This window comes from Carica papaya, chromosome 6, assembly GCF_054855325.1.
Source record: "Carica papaya isolate Zhongbai chromosome 6, ASM5485532v1, whole genome shotgun sequence".
Classification (NCBI taxonomy): Eukaryota; Viridiplantae; Streptophyta; class Magnoliopsida; order Brassicales; family Caricaceae; genus Carica; species Carica papaya.
This window is the reverse complement of record NC_142314.1, coordinates 30,287,013-30,303,045: the sequence shown is the minus strand read 5'-3', so window position 1 is coordinate 30,303,045 and position 16,033 is coordinate 30,287,013. Positions and strand designations below refer to the sequence as shown.

Genomic DNA, 16,033 nt, shown 5'->3' with positions numbered 1-16,033 from the left:
CACGGGGTATGGAGACCTTATGTGTTTTGGCGCCCATACCGGACAGGGTATGGGGATGACCTATTTCACCCTCATACCGGACGGGGTATTGAGGTTCATAGTTTTGGTGCCCAACAATTTTATTTTGTTTGACAAATTAATAAAACTTTATATTAATTATGTTTCAAAAGATTTCTATTAATTAGAGACTAGATATTCAATTGTTCAATATAAGAACCAAGTATTATAGAATAACTATTTAATTAAAAAAATATAAAAAGTTAATTACAAATAATTGTGTGCGTTTTTAAGAAATTATACTGATTAATACTCTGTAATTATTCTATGGAGCCATGGCATATGCAGAATAATATAGCCAAAAAATACATTTTAATGCAAAAAGTATACACAATAGCATGTATATTATTTTTATGTGGCACTCAGGGATGAGAAACAGTCTGTAGCAAAACCTTGTTGAGAGGTTGCCAGCAACGTCTATCCCACATCTCTTAGAGAATAGTAATTAGAACGGTTTATATATTCTTTGCCCCTTCGCAGGGCGTCCTATCAAATTGGAACGATGCAGAGAAGATTGGTACGTTTCCTGCGCAAAAATGACATGTACGAGAAATGGTCTAAATTTTTTCATTTCCTGTCCAACTTTCTCATTTATTTATAAAATTTCTCGTTAAAAATATTATGAGAGTGAAGAAAAACCTCCAAAATTTTGGCGGGAAAATTAGGAAAGAGCCAAAGGCTTATACCAGTTCAGTCTCTTTCTCGTATCCTTTTAGCTCTGGAAATTCTCCATGGATTCCGATTCAGACTCTGATGGTTCTCACGTCTCCGCCACTCCTCCGAGACAATCAAATCTTCTTCCTCCTCCTCCAACGCCACTGCCATTACCCATAACGTCATCTCCTCACCCCGCTCCAAAACCCCTTAACCCGCCCCCAATTCCTTCTGCTCTGCCCTCATCCCTGCCTTTCCAGATCCGCCGCCCCTCTGATCAGTCCCGTCTCGTCCCTACCGGCGATTCCCTCCAAACCCTTCCCCCCGGCTTTTTCTCCAAGGTCCCTTCCTTCTCCAAACTTCGCAAACACTCTCTCACTTTCGAAAACGACGCCCCGCTACCGCTGCCCCGACCCGAAATCGTTATCGACCGCTCGGAACCCCGTCCGGTTCGCCCAAACCCGCTCAAAGTCCGCCGGAGGCAGCACCCTAATTTGATCGGCAGCAGCTTGGCTGACCCGCCTGTCAAAATTCGAAACTGCTCCGGCGCAAGTGAAGGTAATTTCGTGAAGCTTCAACTGAATGGGAAAAGACGGGGCAAGTATCCTAGCAAGTGCAAAGGCAGAACCAAAAGCCAAAACAATTATGCCTACAGAAAAACGAGGAGCAAGAGAAAAGCAAAAGCCGAGAGCGGAATTGAGACGGAGAGCATTTGTGGCGAAGATGGGTTTGCTGGAGAAATCCCGCAACCGAAGAAGAAGAGGGAAGAGCGAAGCGTTCGTCTGTTGCAGGAGGCAGTCTCGGCGGCGCGAGACGAGCCGTCCGATGATAATCTGGTGAGGTTGCTGAACGTAGTGTACGGTCATCATTCGTTTCGCGGCGGGCAGATGGAGGCGATCAAGATGGTTCTCTCGGGGAGATCGACGGTGCTGGTTTTACCCACGGGTGCGGGGAAGTCGCTGTGCTATCAGATTCCAGCCATGATTTTGCCGGGGATCACGCTGGTTGTCAGCCCTCTGTTGGCGTTAATGATCGACCAGTTGAAGCAGCTCCCTGCTGTGATTCCTGGCGGCCTTTTGAGCAGCAGCCAGGTAGAGGATTGATGATGCCCTCTTTCGTGGTTTATCCCAGCTTATTATTGATAATAATTTAAACAAGTTTAATTATTAACATCAAACATGAAATGTGTAGTTACAAATAAAGTATATTTTAAGATTATGAACCATACCCCATGAGCTTAAAATCCGAGAATCGATGAATGCTTTGACGAAAAGCAAGGATAGAACTGAAAGATGAATCCTATTAAAGGCTTCTGACAAAAGATATAAGCCCAATAAAAGTTTCTATAAAAAGATATTCTTTAAATTTTCCATCAGATTTTGAGCCATACAAGCAAGTATAAAATACTTAGGAAGCCACCATGGGAGTGAATTATATGCCTTGACAAAAAAGTCAGCTCACTGGAAAGGAAAAGAGCCGAATAAGATTGTTTATGGAGTGTAAAACATATGGTTCCTCAAATCTTTCTTTCTTTTCTTTTTTCAGATAATAAGCCATACAATGCAAGTGTAGAATCAATACAAACTAATATCGAAGCCAAATCTGTTATTTGACCAAAAAGTAGAACGTGAAAATGAATTCTAAAAATAAAAGGCATAAAAGCATTTATCACTTGAGAGCATCCAAAACCACAAATCATAAAAGGGAGAAATCACGGATTAGAAGCAGAAAAAAACTTTAAAAGAACGCAGGCTCTATGGAGTAAACACAATCCTCCAATGCCTCTTGATTCCTAATATTAACCTGATGATAAGAATAAAAAGAAAAATAATAATTAAAGACAAAAGAAACTTCGCAATTATAACACCAACACAAGGTGGTGTTTCTTAAAAATAATTGGAATCGACAAAAAAAATATATCAATTGCCAATAAACCAAACAGCCATCATTAACATAAAAATATCAGGGTCACATACCGACACCAAAACAAAATGAATGAATTTCACATTATTGTGCAATTACACTTTGATTCCAGTTTTGGAGGTTTTATACTGTCTGGCTTACAAGTAAGTCCAACATTTCGTACTGCTGATGCATCGATATTTTCATCATTCTCAGTCTTGCTAGGACATGGCTCTGCATCTGTTTCTACATACCAGGGCCTGGACTTTAGTGATTTTGAGGAGCCTTTAGCTGCAGTTCTACCAGGTTGGTCCTTTCTGTCCGTATTGGATTTACCTAATATAGTGACGGTTGGCCAAGAACCTTCCAGTGGTATTGTATCAGTTGTTTCTTCAAGTGTCGGGCTACTTCCCTTGCTTCCTCCCCGACATTCTACTAATACCGTTGATTCGTCAAATACATACCAATTTGTCAGATAACAAAGCTTAAATCCTACTACTATAGTTTTAGAGCTAAGTTCTGGCACATATTTGATACAAGCATGAAATAAACAATTGTCTATTGTGAGGATACAGTGAGGCCGCAAATTGTTGGTTTCATTTCAGCAACCAGACAAATGCTGATATGCATGGGAACTACGAGTCCAACAATTAAACAAACAAACAATAAATAGATACCCGTCTAATAATGCTCTAATTGGCTTCACCTAAGAAGATACAAAGACAGATGTACTCACAATTGCTAAAAGAAAACAAAGATGGAGTACCATCCAAAATTATGCACATTTGGGACATCCACATGCCGCCCATTAGCACCATCCCACCTTTGAACAGACCTCTGCAAGATTCACAAACCAAGACCACTACTTAAAACACACAATTGAATAAAGAACATTTATGATATTTGCAAAGTAAGGCAAAGTAATTGTCCAGCTAGCACTTTAATGCTGGTCTATCTGAAAGAAGCAAGTAAATCCATGACATCAAATAAAGTTACATTGAGGATTTAATATTGCCATGTGATTACTTTGGAACTAGAGATTGAAACATTTGAAATATTATGAATATGGGGTAATCAACTTAGCATGTTGACTTCCTATGACTATAAAGTAGGTTACACTGACAGGTCCATGAAAATGGATAACCAAATTCATGATGAACAAGCAAAGTTTACCTCAAATATCATGAGCATTATCTGCGGCATTGAGATCCTGAACAGAAGTAGCCATGTCCTTGCCTTCGGTGGTAGGAACTGAAGGCTCCTCAACTTCATTAATATTGTTATTCAGCTCCAGAGATTCATCATCCTCAATGAACCAGGATTCTCCAGATAGCAGTTCTCTGTTTCTATTTCCGATATAGTCAAAGAGCTGATACACAGGGACCTCCCTGATTTCTACTCCCATCAAGACTAGAGTTGGGCATGGCGTGTTCTTCAAGAGAAGACTCTGCAGTGATAGTTGTTGCCCAAAAGCAGAGCTTGCAGGGTTTGGGAAGTCTTCTACATTTTCATACGAATCACGATCTTCATAGTGCAGGAATGATGCAGCTGAATTGTCCTTTGATTGACTGCTAACCATATGGCTTGACAATTCAGAGGTGGAAGGATCAATTGACTTTGTAGTCTCATCACATTCAAAAATGTCTGCCTCAAGAGCCACAGCAGCCATACTTTGAACCTAGATGCATTTCTTCCACTTCATTGCATTTGGTAGCACCAACAGAAACCTCTACATTCTGGTCAGCTGTGCCTGTTGCACTTAACTGCCGTTGTACACGGCTCTCTGTCTGTCTAGCTGAGAAATCAATCAATGAAGATGCAGAAACAGTGCCATATCCAGTGGAGCTCCGCAATAAATGTCCTGCCCTGAACAATAACACCAAAAGATGTAATACATAATCCTAATTAAATAAATAATAATTCTTCTATCATTACTTCAAAAGATGTGGATTAATAACACCAGAGCAGAAGCGCCCCTAAACAAATTTGTATATACATGCAAAAACATGGTATGATCCAACAACTCTTTAATCACGCTGAAAATACATTTCCCAATTTGTTCGTGAGGATGAAAAATGCACATAATCATTCCTTAAACCATGGTGATCTAATACACACGATCAAGAGACAAATCTAGATTTCTTCTTCTCAAAAGGATTCATGAATCGAGAATTATTGTCTCTATTTATCAGAGGCTTCAAAATAATTAATTTCCGGATCATTTATAGTTGTCAAATTCACTGTATATATAGCCACATCAGCTTTTGGTGTTCTAATCAACCAATGCAATTGAAAGCATGTCAACGATCAACATAAGGCTTAGATAAGCAGTTGAATGAGCCACATAAAACAAGCGCATCAATCAATGGATAAATGTAATTAAGTTACAATCCACATGTTTCAAAAATTGCAACTCAAAGCATTGGATATTTGGAATACTCACATTATATATATATAACATACGAACACCTTAAATTCAAATTCTACTGGACTGGAACACAAAAGAAAAAGATAAAATATGAGATACTGAGCGGTAAGATACCATTTGGCGAAGAGAGGAGTAACAGGCTCTTTTTGGAGCGGAACTTGGAGTCAGCAATCTAGACGATTTCTTAGAAAATGCTGGAGCTCTATTATTGGGGAAAGCACCAAGTCTTTTCGAGACTGAGAAATCTGAGCCACGTACCGGGACAGAAGTTAGCGAGTCTATTTCATCAGCACCAGATGAAGCTATAGAACATTTACTTTGAGAGCTAAACCGATCTCGATTATGACTGAGATGAACTGATCACTTCGAGAAGCAGAAGGAGACATAAAATGCCTACTATATTTGCGGGAGGGACATTGGAGAAAAAGCTGGCGCGAAGGATTTGGAAGGAATCGCCGGTAGGGATGACGCGGGATTTTTCGGAGGGAAGGCAATGACGATGATAGAGCAGAAGGAATTGTAGTCGGGTTAAGGGGTTTTGGAGTGGCGTCAGGGGAGGACGTTATGGGTAATGGGAACGGTGTTGGAGAAGAAGGAAGAAGACCTGGAAGTGTCGGAGACGCGAGAGACTATCAGAATTAATGGAGGATTTTTCAGAGCGGATAACGGGAAAAAAAAAATTTGGACCATTTCTCGATTTATGCGTGTCATCCTTGCGCAGGGGCCATGCTAATCTTCTCTGTATCGTTCTAATTTTATCGGATGTCCCCGAAGGGACGAAAGTTTCTTTACAGGCTTCCATATATAAACCGTAAATCATTTGTTTACAAAGCGGTGTGGGATAGGGGCAGCGGCTCCCTGTTTACCCCTCTCGACAAAACTTTGCTTTTAACTTTTTCTGATTCCGAAGTGCCATATGAAATTAATATACCTGCTCTAGTGCATACTTTTTGCACTAAAATAGGTTTTTTGTTTACATATTCCATGGCTCCACAGCATAATTAACTTTATAAAATGTACAAAATTAGTTACAAAAATGAATTTCACAACCCAAGTATATGCTTTAGAATTCATTCAATCGATCGTAAACATATATATATATACATATATATATATATATTGTTTAAAGTAGCTTAAGTAACCAAGATGGGAGTAACAAATAAATCAATAAATAAAAACAAAAAAAAAAAGTTGACCTAATAATTTTAACATCCTTTCATTTTAGCACTTAATTTCATGCCTACTAGCAATAATACACTGCGACATTCTCACATTATATTCGCCCTTGAGTTAATTTTAATTTATTTTCATTTACTTATTTATTTATTATTATTTTTCTTTATTTCTTCCTTTTATTTTATTCTCTGTCGGTATAAATTTAATTAGTATTTTTATTTCTTCATTTTTGCTAAAAACTTTTGTCATCCGTACATATTGTTTGGATAAAATCCAAAATGTTGTGTCAGTGTATATATTTACATGAATGTTGATAAACATACAAACCAAACAATGTGGGATGGTAAACCATTCAAGTGATGCAAATGATGCGGAACAGATGTAGTTTCTCTCTTAGATAGGCATGGAAGATTCAAATTCCTCCAATGGTAAACCGCTGGATAAGTTAAATTACTCCTTAGAATATGTTTATCCTATTACCAAGGGACGTGGGTAATTTACTTTGTTGCGAAATTAGATTGTTGAATATTGTTAATAATGTGGTGTAATAATTAACATTTTTACCTCTTATTTAAGTATTACAATTTTAAATCTTATTAAAAATAAAAAATTCGTTATTTTATTAGTGTATTATAAATAAACTACAATTAGTGTATAATGTTTAATTTAATAAAACCTTGATCTTAATTTATTGTTGTATTGATGATAGTACAATAATCGAATTATATTTCATCCCGACAAATATATCAGAAAAAATAATTTAAAATATATTTAAACAAAAAATATAAATCATTACGTATTTGTATAAAATATTTTATAACATATTCAGATAAAAAATATAAAGAATATTTTGTAAATAATATATTCTAATAAAAGATATAAAGAGTATTTTCTATCAGACTAAATTTTTTTATAATATATAAAGAATATTATTCAGTAGTTATTTATTTTTTTATTTTTTAAAAAGAAAACCCTGTAATAAGGTGTGGATTAAACCTATACCCATGTTCTGACCATTAATTTTAAACATGAAATATATGGGTTACAAATAAACGGTATTTGAAGATTATGAACCATACCCGCAAGCTTAAAATCCAAGAAATAAAACTGAAACATGAATCCCGTTAAACGCTTCTGACAAAAGACATAAATAAAGCTCAATAAAACTTTAGATTTTTCACCAGATTTTGACCCATACAAGCAAAGTGTAAAATAAAATATATAGGAAGCCACCGTGGGAGTGAATTTTATGCCTTGACAGAAAAGTCAATTTAGTAAAAACCCAAAAAAGATTGTTTATGAAGTAAAACATAAGATTCCTCAAATGGAAGCCAAATATTTGTTTTGACCAAAAAGTAGAGCGTGAAAATGAATCCTAGAAACACTTGCATGAAAAAGGAATAAAAATTTGAATAATATATATATATATATATATATTTATATATATGTATATTTTTTTTTCCAAATGATGAGCTATACATATAGGCAGGTGTTAAGTCTTTGTCAAACCCAGCAGCATGAGAATGAAATCTAGGGTTTGATGAAAAGCAGAATGCTTTCTGACAAGGAATGAACAAATATCAACCTTCAAAGAAAAGCATTTATCACTTGAAAGCATCCACAGCAATAAATTAGAAAAGAGAGAAATCATAGATTAGAAGCAGAAACAATTAACAAGAATGGAGGAGGCTTTATGGAGTAAACACAATCCTCCAATGCCTCTTGACTAATATTAATCTGATGGTAAGAATAAAAAGAAAAATAATTAAGTTAAAAAAAAAACTTTACAATTATAACACCAGCCCAAGGTGGTGTTTCTTAAAAATAATTGGAATCGACAAAAAAAAAAAATTACCAATTGCCAATAATCCAAACAGCCCTTCAAACAAGAAAATCATTAACATAAAAATACCAGGGTCACATACTGACACCGAAACAAAATGAATGAATTTCACATTATTGTGCAATTGCACTTCGATTCCAGTTTTTGAGGTTTTGTACTGTCCGGCTTATTAGGAAGTCCGACGTTTCGTACTGCCGATGCATCAATATTTTCATCATTCTCAGTCTTGCTAGGAGGTGGCTCTGCATCTGTTTCTACACGCCTGGGCCTGGACTTGAGTGATTTTGACGAGCGTTTAGCTGCAGTTCTACCAGGTTGGTCCGTTCTGTCGGTATTAGATTTACCTAATATAGTGACAGTTGGCCACGAACCTTCCAGTGGCACTTCAGTTTCTTTCTCGATTGCTATGCTTGCCGCCTTATAGGCTAGATCATGAACGATAGAGCTGCAGAAAAGTATTGTATCTGTTGCTTCTTCAAGGGTCAGGCTCCTTCCTTTGCTTCCTCCACGACATTCTACTAATACTCTCGATTCATCTGCAAATATGTACCAATTTGTCAAATAACAGAGCTTAAACCCAACTACTATGTTTTGAGAACCAAGTTTTAGCATGTAATTTGATGCAAACATAAAATAAATAATTGTCTATTGTAAGGATCCAGTGAGACCACAAATTGTTTTTTTTATTTCAGCAACCAGGAAAATGCAACAACTAAATAGACAAATAACAAATAGATATCCATCTCATAATGCACTATGTGACTTCACCTAAGACTCAAAGACAGATGCATTCACAATTGCCAAAAGAAAACAAAGACGAGTAGCATCCAAAATGATGCACATTCACGATCTCGACGTGCTGCCCACTAGCACCAGTCCACCTTTGAAAACACTTCTCCAATATCCATAAACCACCACTAAATGCAGAATTGAATAAAGGACATTTTGATATTTGCAAAATAAGGCAAAGCAATTGTCCAGCTGGCATTTTAATGCTGGTCTATCTGAAAGAAGCAAGTAAATCCATGACATCAAATAAAGTTATATTGAGGATTTAAAATTGCCATTTGATTACTTTGGAACTAGAGATTGAAACATTTGAAATATTGCGAATACGGTGAAATCAACTTAGCATGTTGACTTCCTATCGCCTAGGTTACACTAACAGGTCCACGAAAATAGATAACCAAATTCATGATAAACAAGCAAAGTTTACCTAAAATATCATGAGGATTATCTGCAGCATTGAGATCCTGAACAGAAGTAGCCATGTCCTTGCCGTCGGTGGTTGGAACTGAAGGCTCCTCAACTTCATTAATATTGTTATTCAACTCCAGAGATTCATCACCCCTCAATGAACCAGGATTCTCCAGATAGCAGTTCTCTGTTTCTATTTCTGATATCATAGCCAAAGAGCTGATACCAGAGACCTCCCTGACTTCAACTCCGTCAAGACTAGAGTTGGGCATGGCATGTTCTTCACGAGAAGACTCTGCAGTGATAGTTGTTGCCCCCAAAGCAGAGCTTGCAGGGTTTGGGAAGTCTTCTAAATTTTCATAAGAAACATAACTTTCATAGTTCAGGAATGATGCAGCTGAATTGTCCTCTGATCGATTGCTAACCATATGGCTTGACAATTCAGAGGTGGAAGGATCAATTGACTTTGTACTCTCATCACAGTCAGAAATGTCTGCCTCAAGAGCCACAGCAGCTGTCTTATTTTCCAAAGCCGGCACTTTCACTTCTGAACCTAGATGCATTTCCTCCACTTCATTGCATTTGATATTACCAGCAGAAACCTCTACATTCTGGTCAGCTGTGCCTGTTACAAGACCCAAAGCTTGAAGGGCATTAGGTGAAACTCCAGAGCCTGATGATAAAATACTTTGAGGTTTTAAGTTCATTTCATATCTATAATTCTCTATTTCAAATTTCTTTCCACTTAACTGCCGTTGTACACGGCTCTCTGTCTGTCTAGCTGAGAAATCAATCGATGAAGATGCAGAAACACTGCCATACCCAGTGGAGCTCCGCAAACTGCTCGAACTGTCTCTTGCATAAGAGGCATCATCATAAGGTTTAGTGGTGGCAGTGAATGTCCTGCCCTGAACAACATGTCCCTTGCTACTGCTCGACCTCTTTAGCAACACGGATATGCCCGCACCTTCTGAAGAATCAAATTTTAAATCCACATGCTCATTAGACAGCTGTAGTCGCTGACCTTCAATGTCCCTGACAGGTAAGCTATGACAAACAGTAGGTTGCTCAGTCCCTTCCTGATAGTTGAGCCTCTCTTCAATATCTTCTGCCAAAGACCTAGCAATATAATTTTCTTGCAAGTAATTCTGATTTTTCTCTGAAAAGGAAGTATGCCCTTGCTTAACATTCTCTTCAGGCTGAGAAGCCACTGGCTCAACCAATTCAGTACCTTGCGGCAGTGACTCAGTCTCAGGCATTGCAGGCTCCATTTCATCAAATAATTTATTTTCTTCATAAGTTTTCACAGACAGCATTGAGGAGTCCTCAACTGCTATTATTGTGTCAGAAACAGTGTCAGCCATAAGATCATGTTCCCTCTTGCAAGCTGGACAAAGATAACTATCTACTTCTGGTGGTTCAGTTATGCAAAATCTGCCTTGACATTTAGAACAAATTTCCATGTTTGCATCATTAATACCTTCTCTAGAATCACCTCTGGAACATAAAACAGTAGATGTTGAACAAATTTCTGCATTAGCACCTTGAGCAGAGAACTCCTGAGAGTTACCAGCATCTTGATGAAAGTCATCAAGCTGAATATTAGGTGACCTATCATCTCTATCATGCCCAGCTTCTTCACTTAATGCATCTACCTTGTCAAAGGCAAATACTTCTTGAGCATCAGAATATCGTATTATCTCAAATTCACTTGTCAAGTCATCCTGGTGGTGATCACTCCCTTCGGTATCTAGTACAGCACTTGTACCTTGATCAGAACTTGCATTACTGCTGGTTGTGACAGAAGAATTCCTTGAGATCAAAGAACGATTTGCAGAACTACCCTTTCCAACATAAAAGGTGGTACTGGGAACACTAGACAAGAGAGGCCTGAACATATTCGGAGGACTTTTCCTTTGATCCTAATAAAAAAAATAATCCTCCTATCATTGCTCTAAAAGATGTAGATAAATAACACCAGAGCAGAAGCACCCCTAAAAAAATCATATATACATGAAAAAATATGATATGATCCAAGGACTCTTTGATCACACTGAAAATACATTTCCCATTTGTTACTGACGATGAATAATGCACATAATCATTCCTTAAACCATAGTGATCTAGTACACATTCTCAAGCTACCAATCATATTAGACAAATCTAGATTTCTTCTTCTCAAAAGGATTCATGAATTGAGAATTCTTGTCTCTATTTATCAGATACTTGAAATTAATTAATGCCCAGATCATTTATAGTAGTCAAATTCATTGTATGTAGCCACATCAGCTTTTGGTGCTCCAATCAACCAATGGTATTGAAAGCATATCAACAATCAACATAAGGCTTAGATAGGCAGTTGAATGAGCCACATAGAACAAGTGCATCAATCAAATGACTAAATGTAATTAAGTTACAAAGCACACGTTTCAAAACTGGATGCACGTTAAAGCATTGGAGACTTGGAATACTCACATTGCATATAGAAAACACACGAACACCTTGAATTCGAATTCTATTAGACTGGAACACAAAAGAAAAAGATAAAGATGAGATACTGAGCAGTAAGTTACCGTTTGGCGAAGAATAGAGTCAAAGGATCTTTTTGGAGCAGAACTTGGAGTCAGCAATCTAGAAGATTTCTTAGAAAATGCTGGAGCTCTATTATTAGGAAAAGCACCAACTCTTTTTGAGACTGAGCAATTTGAGCCACGTACTCGAACAGAATTTATCGAGTCTATTTCATCATCACCAGATGATGCCATAGAACCTTTACTTTGAGAGCTAAATCGATCTCGATCATGACTCTGAGATGAACTGACACTTCGAGAAGCAGTGGGAGACATAGAATGCCTACCATATTTTGTAGCTGAATCTTTACCATTTCTGGATGCTGGTGAGGAACCCCTCACATATGATGCTGGTCGATCTGTCAGAGAAGTTCGAAGATTGGGTGGTGCATCTAAAGAGAAACCAGGAATGTTTGACCGCCATGCACTGATTTTTGGTGAAGCAGAATTCCCACGACTTGTACGGATAGGAGAACTTCCCCTTACCCCAGTGGAAGCTGCCGTGCTTGAGCCTGTACTCGCCCTCCGGGGAGTTGGAGTCAGATATCCAGGAGCAGGCGTAGAAGGTTTATTTGGAGGAGGAGATGGCCTTCGCGTTGGTGTAGCAGCACGTACACTAGGGGTTGGACTAGACTGAGGGGCAGAAGAGGGCCTTCCCCTTGATTGAAATGTACCGCTAGTAGACCTGGGTGATGGGCTCAAGCGATTTGGACTGGCGCTGCCCCTGCTACTTCTGTAACTCTTCTCCATCTTCACATAAAAGTAGAAGTAAATGTAACATACGACGAACAAAGAAATATAAACATTTCTATACGTATCTAATAGAAGGCACTTGCAGTTTCAGTTACATGTCCATAAAGATATCAGATAACCTACAGGGGCAGCACGTGGGAAGATCTGTCAGCACTGCGGCAGAGATCATGGGGACAGACCCTGCTACCGGCTTAACAACACTTCTCGCATTTGTGGCAGTGCCCAGTATTATGCAAGAGAATGCCCGAGGAACCAGAATCAAAGGAGGCCTCCTATCTAGGGCAGAGCTTACAACCTTACCCAGCAGGATGCCGACGCCGACCCGAATGTAGTATAGGGTATGTATGCTATCTGTGACCATATTGCTCATGTTTTATTTGACACTGGTGCATCGCACTCTTTTGTTTCACATGCTTTTCCTTCCAAAATTAATGTATCACCTGATAAACTTGATTCATTATTGTTTGTGTCTACTGCCGGGGGTAAAAAACACTACTAGGAGAAGTTATCTATAGGGCTTGTGCCGTGGAGATAGCAAATAAGAAACTGAGTGTAAACCTGATAGGGTTAGACGCAGGGGATTTTGATGTAATCTAAGGAATGAATTGGCTAGTGGCGTATCACGACACCATAGATTGCTTTAACAAGAAAGTTGTATTTAATCCTCCTAACGATGAGCCATTTACAAATTAATAAAATTATTCAGTACTTATTCCTTAATGGTAAGTTTTCTTAACTTCTAGTGCCTTAATCTTGCTGTTTTCTCTGACTAGGCAAGCCCAAGAAGGAAATTTGTATTTAAGAGATTCCGGTAGTCCGAGACTTCCTATATGTGTTTCCAGACAAACTGCTTAGTCTGCCAGTTGACAGAGAAGTCGAGTTCACTATAGACCTACAGCCAAGTACTCAGCCCATTTCGGTTGCTCCTTACCGCACGAGCCGCATTGAGATGGAAGAGCTGAGAAACAAATCACTGAATTGCAAGACAGTGGTTTTATTAGACACAGTGTGTCCCCTTTGGATGCCGGAGTCACTTTTTTAAGGAAGGGAGATGGAACGTTGAGCCTGTGTATTGATTACAAAGGATTGAATATGGTTACGATCAAGAACAAATATCTCCTTCTCAGAATTGATGACCTCTTCGATCAGCTGCAGGGTACACAGGTCTTCTCTAAAATAGACATGCGATCAGGTTACCATCAGGTGAAGATAAGAACAGAAGAAATCCCCAAGACGGCCTTTCGAAGTAGATACGGACACTATGAGTTCTTGGTCATGTCATTTGGGCTAACCAACGCCTTGGCAGTCTTTATGGATCTGATGAACAGAGTCTTCAGAGAGTTCTTGGATCAATTTGTTATCGTGTTCATCGATGACATCTTAGTCTACTCAAAAAACAGAGAAGAATATGCTCACTATCTTGCCCAAGTTTTGCAGGTCCTCAGAAATAAGAAGTTATATGCAAAGTTGAGTAAGTGTGGATTCTGGCTTGAGCAGACCGCCTTCCTAGGACACATCATATCGAAGGAAGGGGTATCAGTCAATCTCGAAAAGGTTGAAGCGGTACTTGGCTGGGAGAAGCTGACATCAGTTAAGGAAATCCGTAGCTTCCTGGGAATGGCAGGTTATTACCGCAGGTTCGTTGAAGGATTTTCCAGTCTAGCAGCTCATCTAACCCGACTCACAAAGTAGAATGCCAAGTTTGAGTGGAATGAGGACTGCGAAAGAAGTTTTTCAGAATTAAAGAAGCGGCTGACCACTGCACCCGTGCTGGCTTTACCGAGTGGATCGGAGGGATATACAGTTTATAGTGATGCCTCCTATTTGGGCCTGGGTTGTGTCCTAATGCAGCATGGAAAGGTTATAGCATACAGGTCCAGACAGTTAAAGAATCATGAGAAGAACTATCCCACCCATGACTTAGAGCTTGCCGCAATCATTCACGCCTTGAAAACCTGACGCCATTATTTGTACGGAGAGACCTTTCAGATCTATACCGATCATAAGAGTTTGAAACACATATTTACTCAGAAGGATCTCAACATGCGTCAGAGAAGGTGGATGGAACTCCTTAAGGACTATGATTATGATATCTTATACCATCCGAGTAAGGGCAACGTGGTAGCAGATGCTCTCAGCAGGAAAAGTGCAGGTATCTTAGCCCATTTGATGGTTTCAGAATGCAGACCAATTGGGGCCACGCAACAGGTTTGACTTCATGATCTGAAGAGAGTCACATGTTTGGGCAGCCTGATAGTCCAGCCCGAGTTAATCCAGAGAATAAGGGAAGCCCAGACAGTTGACCCCGCCCTGGTAGCCCGTAAGAAGGATGCAGAACAGGGAGGGATCTCAGAATTTCGAATCTCTGCCAATGGATCACTTCGTTTCCAAGACAGGATGTGTGTCCCAGATCACAGTGAGTTAAAAAGAGATATTATGACGGAGTTCCATAGCTCGAAGTTTGCCATGCATCCAGGAAGCACCAAAATATACCAAAGCATGCGACCCCAGTTTTGGTGGCATGGGATGAAGAGAGACATAGCCGACTTTGTATCTAAATGGTTGGTATGTCAGCAGGTCAAGGCAGAGCATCAGCGCCCAGGTGGGTTACTTCAGCATTTACCGATCCCGGAGTAGAAGTGGGAACATATCACCATGGACTTCGTATCGGGGCTACCCAAAGCACGTTCAGGACATGATGCCATATGGGTAATCGTTGACCGACTTACCAAGTCTTCCCACTTCCTAGCCATCAGGATGACCGATTCATTGGACAAGTTGGCAAGGATGTATATCCGGGAGATAGTCAGATTACATGGGGTTCCAGTAACAGTAGTATCCAACAGGGATCCCAGATTCACTTCTCGATTTTGGAATAGCTTCCAGCAAGCTATGGGAACAAATATGTCTCTTAGTACTGTCTTCCATCCCCAGACTGATGGAAAATCAGAGAGGACAATTCGTACGCTTGAGGATATGCTCCGAGCTTGTGTCCTGGACTCTGGGGGCCATTGGGACGACCATCTACCCCTGATAGAGTTTGCCTACAACAACAGCTACGAAGCTAGCATCGGCATGGCTCCATATGAGGCGTTATATGGGCGCCCGTGCATATCACCTATTTATTGGGAGGAAGTGGGCGATAGAGGATTGTTCGGCCCGGAGTTGATAGAGGAGACCACGTCCAAAATAGTTAAAATCAGGAAGAACATTCAGACAGCTTAGAGTAGGAAGAAGAGTTATGCAGATACCCGGAGGAGAGACTTAGGGTTTGAGAAAGGCGACCGGGTGTTTCTTAAGGTCACTCATTTCAAGGGAATTAGTAGGTTCGGTAGGAGGGGAAAATTAAAGTCCCGATGTATTGGACCCTTTGAAATCTTAGACAGGATTGGTAATGTTGCCTACAGACTAACACTGCCTCCAAAGCTCTCCAGAGTCCACAACGTGTTTCAC

The 16,033-nt window shown here is 39.4% G+C and overlaps 1 protein-coding gene, 2 non-coding genes and 1 pseudogene across 3 annotated transcripts; 2 read left to right on the top strand and 2 right to left on the bottom strand.

Annotated features, from left to right (window-relative positions):
• The first annotated feature begins 525 nt into the window (after positions 1–525).
• Positions 526–624, top strand: LOC148253507 (U6 spliceosomal RNA). Its single transcript, XR_015812997.1, has one exon. It is a non-coding gene; the product is annotated as a U6 spliceosomal RNA (small nuclear RNA).
• A 164-nt stretch (positions 625–788) lies between these two features.
• Positions 789–1,814, top strand: LOC148253506 (ATP-dependent DNA helicase Q-like 5 pseudogene; annotated as a pseudogene).
• A 3,902-nt stretch (positions 1,815–5,716) lies between these two features.
• LOC148253505 (U6 spliceosomal RNA) lies at positions 5,717–5,819 on the bottom strand. The gene has a single exon (XR_015812995.1). It is a non-coding gene; the product is annotated as a U6 spliceosomal RNA (small nuclear RNA).
• Positions 5,820–7,963: 2,144 nt separating this feature from the next.
• LOC148253504 (uncharacterized) lies at positions 7,964–12,681 on the bottom strand. Its single transcript, XM_088223038.1, has 3 exons — positions 11,831–12,681; positions 9,277–11,179; positions 7,964–8,596 (listed from the first exon to the last, which is right to left on the bottom strand). Exons 1-3 carry the CDS (start codon positions 12,575–12,577, stop codon positions 8,169–8,171), a joined length of 3,078 nt encoding a protein of 1,025 aa, XP_088079164.1. The 5' UTR covers positions 12,578–12,681; the 3' UTR covers positions 7,964–8,168.
• Positions 12,682–16,033: the final 3,352 nt, after the last annotated feature.